This window comes from Gavialis gangeticus, unplaced genomic scaffold (assembly GCF_001723915.1).
Source record: "Gavialis gangeticus isolate Ggan-Ray unplaced genomic scaffold, GavGan_comp1, whole genome shotgun sequence".
Classification (NCBI taxonomy): Eukaryota; Metazoa; Chordata; order Crocodylia; family Gavialidae; genus Gavialis; species Gavialis gangeticus.
The window spans coordinates 9,155,553-9,165,193 of record NW_017729009.1 but is presented as its reverse complement, the minus strand read 5'-3'; the positions used below and the strand labels follow the sequence as shown (position 1 = coordinate 9,165,193).

The window sequence follows — 9,641 nt, the reverse complement described above, 5'->3', positions numbered from 1 at the left end:
CCAAAAAGGGCGAAAACCCCCCGGCCCCGGGGCCCCCCCCGCCCCCCCCCCCCCCAGCCTCCCCCATGGGGTCAACCCTGCTCCACCGGACCAAGGGTCGGCTCCTGCTGTGCCTCTTCCCAGCTCCCAGTCCAACGCCCGCCTGCAGGCCTGAGCCAAAGGGGGAGCGTGGCTGCCATAGCCCCAGTGCCCTCAATCCTGGGGCAGATGCCAGCGGGAGTCCTGGCCTGGGCAGGCACCATGACGCAGGCAAAGGGCCTGGGGCCATGGGCCACCAGTGGCAGAGACCAGTCTCGGCTGCGGCCGTGCTGCCGCTCACCGCTAGCCCCAAACCCAGCAGCAGGAATGCTGGAGGCAGCTCTGCTTTTGGCCGCAGCGGCAGCGAGTGCAGCTGGCTGACAGCAAACCCCAGCCCTTGGGGGCTCCCCCGAAGTGGTAAGGCAGCTGCTGGCCCTGGAGGCCTGGCACGGTGCCGCTCTCAGCTAGGAGCCCCAGCACTAGTCTGACAGCGTGATGACGTCGTAGTGGATGCCCTGGTGCAGCTGCTGGATCTGCTCAGCCGTCGCCTCTGTGGTGAACATGCCCTGGGCCTGCGCCATGGCGGCGTCGGCCACGGCTGCAAAGAGGAACAGCATCAGCCCCGGGACAGAGCAGGGGACCGACAGGCCGGCTCAGACACCAGCCCACAGGCAAGGCCAGCACGGGGGGCTGTGACAGGCTGTGTGGAGCCACCGTGCTCTGCAAGGGACCTGGCCGCTCCCTGCAGCCACAGGAGACGGTAGCAGGGAGAGCCCTGGGCTCAGACCACAGCTCCAGTCCCCTTGCAGGCAACACAGCCAGAGACATCCCCTGTGCCCTGTGCCAAGGGCAGCGGCACCCTTGGGAAGGGGGCTGGGCCCAGTCCAGCTGTTCATTTCAGAGCAGTGGCAGATGGTGACCCGGTCCCCACGTCTGGCACAGAGAGGCCTGTCAGGAGCCAGGGCCCAGCTGCGGGACCCGTCAGCCAGGGGGACCAGGCTGTGCCGTGCCTGTCCCACCCAACCGCTCTCTACCTGTGACTGCCGAGTGTGCCGCTGCCTCCAGCTGGGCCTGGGTCACGAGCTGCTGCTCCGGGGAAACGGGCATGTACTGGATCTGCCAGGACAGGGAGGGGACATCACAGCCTGGCCAGGAGCACGTCTTCCCTCTACTTGGGGTGCCCACGGCTGCAGCTCCTTGGCCACCCCCCAGGAGCACCCCAACACGCTGCAGCTCCGTTACCTGGGACTCCTGCAGGAACTGGCTGCCCTGCTCGTACTGGATGTGGGTGATCTGCCCGTCCTGGACCTGAAAGGCAGAGCCTGCATGAGAGCCTGAGCAGTGCCAAGGACTCCACATCTGAGGGCCCTGGGCAGCACCCAAGGGGAGTGGCCCAGACCTCCAGGGGAAGGAAGCCCCACACTCCCTTCACCGCAATCCTGGACCCAGGGGCCTGAGCGCACAGCCTGCCAGGGCAGCAGGGCACTGACCTGGATGTGATGGCCCTCCGGGACAACGACGTACTCATGGGGGAGCAGGTGCGGCACGCCATCCTGGGCAATGATGTACTGGACCTGCAGGCACAGACACGCTCAGCACCTTCTGCCCCTGCCCGCACAGCCACCCTGCACAGGCCTCCTCCCCCTCACCTGGTTGTCGGCAGTCACCAAGTGCTGCACAGTCTGCCCATCAGCCGTCGTGATCTCCTGGATGTAGGTGGCCTCCTCCTGCAAGGCAGCAAGTACCTGGCTGTCAGTGCTTGTGGAGCCTGGGGCCCAGCACCTCAGCATGACACCGGGAACAGCGCGGCTGGGAGACTGCATGGCATCTGGGAAGGTGCCTGGGGACTTACCTGGCTCGTGATGCTCTGCTCCTGTGCTACGATGATGTGCTCCTGCCCCAGGGCCTGCTGCAACCGCTCAGGAGCCAGCACGGCCTGGCCAGACTGCAGCGCTGCTGGGGAGGCAGAGCACTGGTGTCAGCCCACATGGATAAAGACAACAGCCCAGCCCAGCCCAGCCCAGCCCAGCCCAGGCTCCAGCCCCCACCCCAGGGCAACTCCACCCCAGCAAAGCAGCAGGGCTGAGCCACCGACCCTGCCCACTCCTGCCACGGACAGCAAGGGGCAGAGGGATCTACCCCAGCACACACAACAGAAGCCACAGACCACCGCCCCCCACCTCAGCCACGAGATGAGGTTGCAGCATGTGGCCATGGCCCCGCATCAAGCGATCAGGGTAGCTGTGACCCCAGAAGAAAGCCTCCCCTGGGAGCCATGCCACAGCCACAATGGAGCACTGAGGCCACTGCTGACTTGGGCTTCCCCAGAAGTCTCCTGGCCAAATCCCACCCTGCAGAGCCCCGGGCAGTGCCAAGTGCTCAGCCCAGGGCCCCTCCCAGTGGCCAGGCACAGGCCCTGGCAAAAGCAGTGCCAAGTGTCCTACTCTGTAGCGTGGCCAGGGCATCCTCATCGCTGTTCAGGATGATAGTCTGCTGAGTTGCGGGCTCTGGTGGCCCTGACCGCTTCCCATCCGAGCTGTGCAGTCGCTGCATGTGGAATTTCAGGTGCCCGTTGCGATTAAACCTGCCAGACAGCAAGGGTCAGAGAAGTGCTGGCCATGCACATGGCCCCTCACACTGCTGCCCCTGGGACAAACAAGCAGAGGCATCCCTAGCCAGTAGCAAGGATGGCCCCCCTCACCCCAATGCACAGCTGGAAAAAAGAAGCAGGTCAGAGCTGCACGGGGAAGTCTGGTGCAGCTGTGCAGGCCCCTACCTCTGCCCGCAGACCTGGCAGGCGAAGGGCTTCTCGTTGGTGTGTGTCAGCATGTGTCGGCGCAGGTCCTTCTTGTTCTTGGAGGCAAAGCTGCAGTGGGAGCACTTGTGTGGCCGGAGGTTTGCATGCTGCGCCATGTGGCTCTGGGGTGGGGGAAGGAGAGAGCGATCAGACAGGTGCCATCCTCAGCGCCCCCGGCTCTCCCGCTCCATGCCCCCGTGTGTGAGGTGAGCCTACCCGGACCTCCGGCCACAAGGCTGCCGTGAAGGGGCAGTCAGGACACTTGAAGGCGTCAGGCCCCACATGGGCCCTCTTGTGACTCTCCATCTCCGCCCGCCCCGTGAACATGGCCGTGCAAATCCTGCACGAGAACTTCTTGGCGGTGGAAATCTTGCAAGACAGCTTCTTGGCTGCAGCAATCTTGCAGGACAGCTTCTTGGCCACACCCTGCAGTGTGGGCCACCGGACCCTGGGCGACACAGTCTCCTGCCCGTCTGGTGTGGAGTCCTTCTGGAGTGGCCTGGCCACACACTGCACCGCTGGCCACTTGATGCTGCAGGGCTGGGCCTCTGGGCCTTCCCCTGGCGAAGCCAAGGCAGTGTCTCCGCTGACCTGCTGGGAGAGAAGGGCCGAGAGTGACGCTGCTCCGCGCCAGCCGCCTAGGACAGGGCTGTTGGGGAACCTTGGCCCCACTCACCTCGATGTGGTGGAGCTGGCTCCCAGGGAGGCTGGACGACATGATGTAGTGGCCACCATGGTCCTTGAGCGCCCCTGTCACCACAGCCTCGCTCACCACTACCGTGTGCGAGGTCTCTGTCAGGCTGTCCTCCTCGCTGTAGGCACAGGGCAGGGTGAGGGGGGGCCTGGCTGCCCTTACTCCTCCCCACTGCGAGGGCATGGTGAGAGGACAGGTGCTCCCCACTAGCCCCACAGAGCAGCGTCCCATTTTCCAGCCTGGCCGGCCACTGACCTGTAGAGTGCACCTGTGGCCTGGATCTCCTCCCCGACAGGTGCAATGATGCTGTACTCAGCTGCGCTCTCGAAGGGGATGGCGATCTGCTGCAGCTCAGGGCCACCCAGCGTGGCCTCCTCGTAGGCCTCCTGCACCAGTGCCTCCCCATGCTCAGCCACGTGTAGCGTCACCACCTTCTGCTGCTGCTGCTCAGCTGGGTCCAGCTCTGCTGCCTCCCCAGCCGGGAGCTGGGCATCGGGGGCCTGTGCATCTCCCGAGCCATCTGACTTCACTAGTGCCACCTGCGCAGGGAGAACATGAGGCAGGTCAGTGAAGGGCAGTCCGTGTGCAGCTGAGCGTGGAGGGGAGGAGACGGCTGCCTCACCTGCAGCGTGCCCGCGGCCAGCTCCCGCTGGGTGCTCATGTTCAGCAGGAGGTCCAGGGCTGTCTGTGTAGCCAGCTCTGCTGACTCCTCTGCACCTGAGAGCACCAAGAGCAATTCAGTCTGCCCAGGAGCCCTCCTTCCCTCCCTGCCCTGCCCAGCCCCGGGAGCTCACCTTGCTCGTAGATGATGGTGGCCCCTCCCAGAGAGTCTGGGGTGAGAACGGGGGGCTCGACTGCTGGCAGGGTCTGGACTGCGTGGTATGTCACAGGGCCAAGAGGGACCTGCATGAGAGAAAATGAGCACGTGGCTCTGGCACTGGCAGGGGAGGGGCAGGGGCCAGGGCCCAGTGCTCACCTGGGGGCTGGCCACCGGCTCACCGGCTGTCTGGCCCTGGCTGTGCTGCTGCTTGAGCTCCTCAATCTGCTGCAAGGTGAAGAAGGGGCGGCGCCGGCAGGGTGGCTCCTCAGGGTGCCGCTGGGCCCACTCCTCAAAGCAGTCAGCATGGCGGCACTGCACGTGCAGCCTCAGGTTCTTCTTGTGCTTGGTGGTGAAGTGGCAGTATTCACAGCCAAAGGGCTTCCCCCCTGCAGCAGGGACAGGGCAGGTCACAGCAGGGGCTGGACAGGGTCAGGGGGAGGTAAGGCAGGGCGCAGCCTGGAGCAAGACCCTCACCAGTGTGTTTGACGGCCTGGTGGGAGAGGAGGAAGTCCTCACGGAAGGTGGCATAGGGGCAGAAGCTGCACTTGTAGGGCCGGTCATTGACATGCGACAACTGGTGGTTCAGCAAGATCTTCTTGTCCTCGCACACGTAGTCACAGAATTCACACTTGAACCTGCCGGGGCAGAGCTGCCGTTACCAGGGGCCTGGCCCAGCTGGGCAGCACTGACAACAGAGCCTAGCCCTGTGCAGCCCACAGCCCCCGCCCTCCGCACCTGCGGTTCGCGATGGCCTGGATGTGCGTCAGCAGGTGCATCTTGAAGGTGTAGCGCTTCTTGAAGGACTTCCCGCACTGCGGCAGAAGAAAGCAGTGCTCGTTCCCCAGCCCGGTCCAGGCTGGCCCAGCCCAGCCCAGCCCAGCCCCCCACTCACCTTGTCGCACATGTGTGGCTTTTCAGTGCTGTGCGTCTTCATGTGCTGGGTCAGCCTCTTCTGCATGGGGTAGACCCGGTTACACACGGGGCAGGGGAAGGAGCTCCGCTTTGGGGGCTGCAGTGAGAGGATGCACAGGTAAGTTCTGCTGGAGAGCTTCCCCCACCCGACTCCTGCCCTGCCCAGGTAGCTCCACCCCGGGCCCCTACATGCCCTGCCTGCCAGGCCACCAGCAGAAAATGACTGGAACTCACCGGGTCAGCCCTCTTCTTCCTAAAGGACAGAGAGGAGAGAGAAGCCGAGTCAGACACTCCCAGACTAAGCTCTCCTCTCCTGAGCAGCCCACCCCACATGGCCTGCGCTGCCTGCACCTCTGGAGGGAATGGAGCGGATACAGTGCTCCCAAGGGGCAGCTCCCCCGAGAGCAGCAACACATAGGCAGGAGCATGAGGCTCCCTGGGCTGCACTGCTAGCTCTGCTCGGGCTGTGGGGCTGCACAGGTGAAGGCCTGCTTGGTGTCACCCGGGAGCATGGGGTGGGGAAGGGGCCACATTGCTGGGGCACTGGGGGGCCTCAGCTCACCGGTCCCGGTTGTGCACAGTGGAGTGGCGAATAACGTCCTTCTTGTACACGCTTGTGTAGTTGCACTCCTCGCACTTGTACGGCTTGCTGCCCACGTGATTGAACATGTGCTCCTGCAGGACAGAGGGGATGCTGTGAGCCGCATGCCCAGCGCCCAGCCTGGGGCAGGGACGGGGACAGAGGCAGAGAGGCTGCACTCACCTTCAGGGAGGACCAACGGCGGGAGCGGTAGCTGCACTGCAGGCACTTGAAGAGCTGCGGGTCGTTGGCCTCATGTGAGTTGACGTGGAAACGCAGGTCGTCGTGCGTGAGGAAGCGGGACCCGCAGATGCGGCACAGGTAGGGCCTCATCAGGGGCTTGGGCGACTTGTAGTAGTACCTGACAAAGCACAGCTTGAGCTCAGAGCCACAGTGGCTGTGAGGCTCCCACCTGGCCTAGGCCCCAGGCACAGCCAGATGGCAATGCAGCACAGCCCTCACCTGCGCCCCATGTACTTGCGGTACTTTTTGCCCAGGAAGCGACGGGAGGGCCGGCCTCGCCTCCGGGGCACGGCATCGGCCTCCTCAGGGCCCGTGTTAGAGGATGGATCCTTGTTCTCCGAGTCCGACTGGCTGGTGCTGGGCTCCCCAAGGCTGTTGCCAGCCCCATTCTCCAAGCTGGAGGAGCTGGTGGCCTCCGAGTTCTGCGCCTCACAGCTTGCTGCACTCTGGGACGTAACCAAGGGCTCCACCTCGGCACCTAACCAACAGCACACCAGGGTCAGACTCAGGCCCCCATGCTCCATGCAGCCCAGCGTGTCCCCTCCCCGGCAAGGCCCACTCCCCTACCTTCTGGCAGCGGCATGTCCTCCAGACGAGGGAACTTGCGGGGCCTCCCTGGCCGCCGGCGCGGCCGCTCTTCACTAGATGTGGGAACAGTGCGGCTGTGCTTGGGCTGCCGCCCGCGAGGCTCATCCTCAGCTGGGTTGTAGTCACTGTCCTCTGCAGAAGGAACGGCCAAGACGTTAATCACGGGAGCTGGCAGCACCAGGCCGCGCTGGCCTGTGGAGACAGGGAGGGGGCTGTACCTTCAGGGTCATCAATGGCGCCGGCATCCACAATGTCATCGTCTTCCTCCTCCTCCGGTGCATCCTCCTCTGGTGGCTTTGGGGAGGGGCCACTCTTCCGTGGCCGCCCCTTCTTCAACCCAAGGGTGGACGCCACTGGGACAGAGAGCAGCGTGAGATGCCCTGTCCGGCTGGGCTGGGCCATGCTGAAGAGCAGGTGCTCCACCTGGACCCGTCTGGCCCGCCAGAGCTGCAGCACCCCCACTCCACCATGAGGGTAGCACACCTCCTGGGCACTGCTCCACACTCACACCCCAGAAAGCACCGGTGCCTCTCCCTGGACTAGGAGCTGCAGCCCCTGTTCCTGCTTTATCAGTTGTGCAGCCTCCAACCAGGCATATAAGCCCCTCCTGCCCCAGGGGCAGCAACCCTGTGACCTGGTAAGGCCTTTACAAGCCTCCCCTCCAAGCTGGGGCCCACCTGGCTGGAAGTGCCTCTCCCTCATGTGGTTGATGAGCGTAGTCTTGGAGACGCTCTTGTACCGACACATCTTGCACTTGAACTGCTGCACCACCACCACCTCCATCATCTCCTCCAGGCTCTCCATGTCCGGCTGCTCCAGCCCCTCCCCGGCGTCGGCCTCTTGGGCTTGGTCTGGCTGCGAGGGCAGGTCTAGCATTTCAGGCTGCTCGGAAGGGTCTGCGGGACCAGGCTGGTCGAGGCACGTGGAGGTGGGGCCATCAGCTATGGTGTCTACAGCCAGGCTGTTGGCCAGGGCAGAGGTGGCCATCTGGGACACCACGGAGGCACCTGGGGCACCAACAAGGGCTCACCAAGGGAACAGCCCCTGCCCACGCTCCAATCAACCCCCCTTGGGAGCTGAGAACTGCTCCACAGCCAGGGCTCCAGTCTGGCTCCCCAGTGCCCTCTGCTGGGAGAAACCAGGACTAGCTACCAGCTCCGCCCCCACAGCCAAGGCACCTGTCCTGCTCCCTGCACAGGAACAGCCAGGTGCTCCCACGCAAGGCAGCACAGCATGCCTCTGCAACAGCCCCTTGTGGCAGTGGAACGGAGATGGGAAAGGCCCAAAAGCAACTGTTGTTGCAGGGAAACCTGCAGCCTCCCCTCACCATCATCAGGTCCCTGCAGGATGAGGTACTGGGTCGTCTCGGCCCCACCATCCTCCGCACTAGTTACAGCAATGCAGCCTACGAAGGGAGAGCAAGAGGGTGACAAGAGACTGAAGCATGAGCATGACGGACCTTTCAGGGGCAGGATGGAAAATGGGGAGACCGCAGCACACTGTTCCACGGGCACGCTGCTGTACGCCAAGGCCCGATGGCCAACAGCAGCAGGGGCAGCTGCCAGGCCTCTGCCATGTGCCAGCTGCCCCGGCTGAGGGCTTCTCAGGCTAGCGCCTGGCAGGGGGACACTCACTCTGGATGATGTCTGGCCCGATTGTGGACTCGATGATTTTGTCTATAGCAGAGCCCAGGTCCGAGGAGGTGGATGCGGTGGAGTCTGACACAATCGTGGCTCCGTCAGCAATGACGCTGGAGTGAACCAGGACCTGCGGGGACTCCGAGACCATGATGGACTGGCTCACCGTGGAGACGCTGGAGACCAGGGTGGACTGGGCAATGGAGGAGGAGTCTGGCAGGTAGATCCGAGGGACCGCGTCCGTGCTGGAGCTGCTCTCGGACACCTCCTCCTGAGGAGCAGAAAGGCCGCAGGGGCTCAGCTTGTACACAGAGGCACCATCAGCATCCTGCCTCACAGGGGAGGGGGCTCCGCCTGGGGAAGGGCCCCCAGGAGTGCCACAGAGGGGCTCCCAGAGCCGCTCCATACCAGGGAGACCCCGCTGCTGTCCGAGCTCTGGCCCACACCAGAGTCATCGGCTTGTGAGAGGATGACAGGCGCCGAGGCAGCGTCGCTGCTGTCCGCGGACATGGCCTCTGAGGTCTCCATGCCAAGCCCGCTCTCCGAGGGCTCCTCCTGGGCTGCAGGAGGGGCCGCATCGCTACTGCTCTCCACTTCATTTTCCTCCATGCCCAGCGAGCCCAGGCTCCCGAAGCGCGACCTATGGGAGGAGTGGCCGCTCTGTCAGACAGCGGCGCGGCGTCTCCCTGCCCCAGTGCGGGGACACACTGCCGGCACCACCAGCCCTGCCTCTGTGGCGGACGCCTGGCTTGGGCGGCGCCTTGCACTCCCCGCTGGACATGGAAGCTGCAAAGGCAAAACCTACCCGTGCAGCAACGTGCGCAGTTTGACGGCAGCTGGCACTAGAGACGATCAGGAACGGCCAAGCCAGGACACTCTCACGCTGCCCGAAAGAGGAACAAAGCAAAGTATGAGCTGTGCGGAGCCACAGCGCCAGGACAAGGGGAGTGAGTAACCGGGTTGGGGGCCCTGAACCACACGTGGCCCAGAGCAGGGGCAGCGCCTCGGGGAGCCACGGAGACACCTGCCGAGCTCTGGGCCCCATCGAGGCGGCTTGTCGTGGATGTGGGGAAGGAGCCCCGAGCGCAGCTGTCCAGGACCAACCCGACCCCTGGGGAAGGTCCCCCAGAGCCACGTCCCCAACCAGGCCCCGGGTCCCTGAGTGTGTCGGGCGGGACCCGCGAGGGGAGCTGCACCGAGCCTGCTGCATCCCTGCCCCGCTGGCGCCCCACAAGTAGCGGGGACATGACCGAGACCACGGGGCGAGTCAGTGGCAGAGGCGAGGCGCCCGCCCCGATAATGCTCCGCGGCCGGGCAGGGGGAGCCGCTCCCATGATGCCCCGCGCGCGGGG

General features: G+C 64.7%; 1 protein-coding gene across 3 annotated transcripts; it reads right to left on the bottom strand.

The window, feature by feature from the left end:
* Positions 1–50: 50 nt before the first annotated feature.
* ZNF335 (zinc finger protein 335) lies at positions 51–9,204 on the bottom strand. 3 transcript variants are annotated; one of them, XM_019509918.1, is made up of 28 exons: positions 9,095–9,204; positions 8,698–8,929; positions 8,287–8,560; positions 7,980–8,057; positions 7,330–7,659; positions 6,871–7,005; positions 6,632–6,784; positions 6,284–6,542; positions 6,005–6,182; positions 5,804–5,916; positions 5,476–5,494; positions 5,222–5,338; positions 5,065–5,141; positions 4,804–4,964; positions 4,486–4,715; positions 4,304–4,412; positions 4,132–4,226; positions 3,765–4,048; positions 3,492–3,627; positions 3,032–3,409; positions 2,795–2,937; positions 2,463–2,602; positions 1,871–1,974; positions 1,668–1,745; positions 1,509–1,592; positions 1,261–1,326; positions 1,053–1,134; positions 51–616 (listed from the first exon to the last, which is right to left on the bottom strand). In XM_019509918.1, exons 2-28 carry the CDS (start codon positions 8,896–8,898, stop codon positions 498–500), a joined length of 4,143 nt encoding a protein of 1,380 aa, XP_019365463.1. In that variant the 5' UTR covers positions 8,899–8,929; positions 9,095–9,204; the 3' UTR covers positions 51–497. The 3 variants fall into 3 exon arrangements, with proteins under 3 accessions (XP_019365463.1, XP_019365465.1, XP_019365464.1); XM_019509920.1 differs by having other exon boundaries at positions 1,871–1,971; XM_019509919.1 differs by having other exon boundaries at positions 3,032–3,406.
* Positions 9,205–9,641: the final 437 nt, after the last annotated feature.

What these genes read in the sequence shown, in the direction of transcription:
- ZNF335 (XM_019509918.1), bottom strand. Translation starts at nt 8,898, where the DNA reads ATGGAGGAAAATGAAGTGGAGAGCAGTAGCGATGCGGCCCCTCCTGCA. An exon ending in AGCCGGTGGCCAGCCCCCAG is followed by an intron (nt 4,413 to 4,485) that starts GTGAGCACTGGG and finishes TCTCTCATGCAG; the next exon opens with GTCCCTCTTGGCCCTGTGAC. An exon ending in TGCCAGGTCTGCGGGCAGAG is followed by an intron (nt 2,603 to 2,794) that starts GTAGGGGCCTGC and finishes GCTGTCTGGCAG; the next exon opens with GTTTAATCGCAACGGGCACC.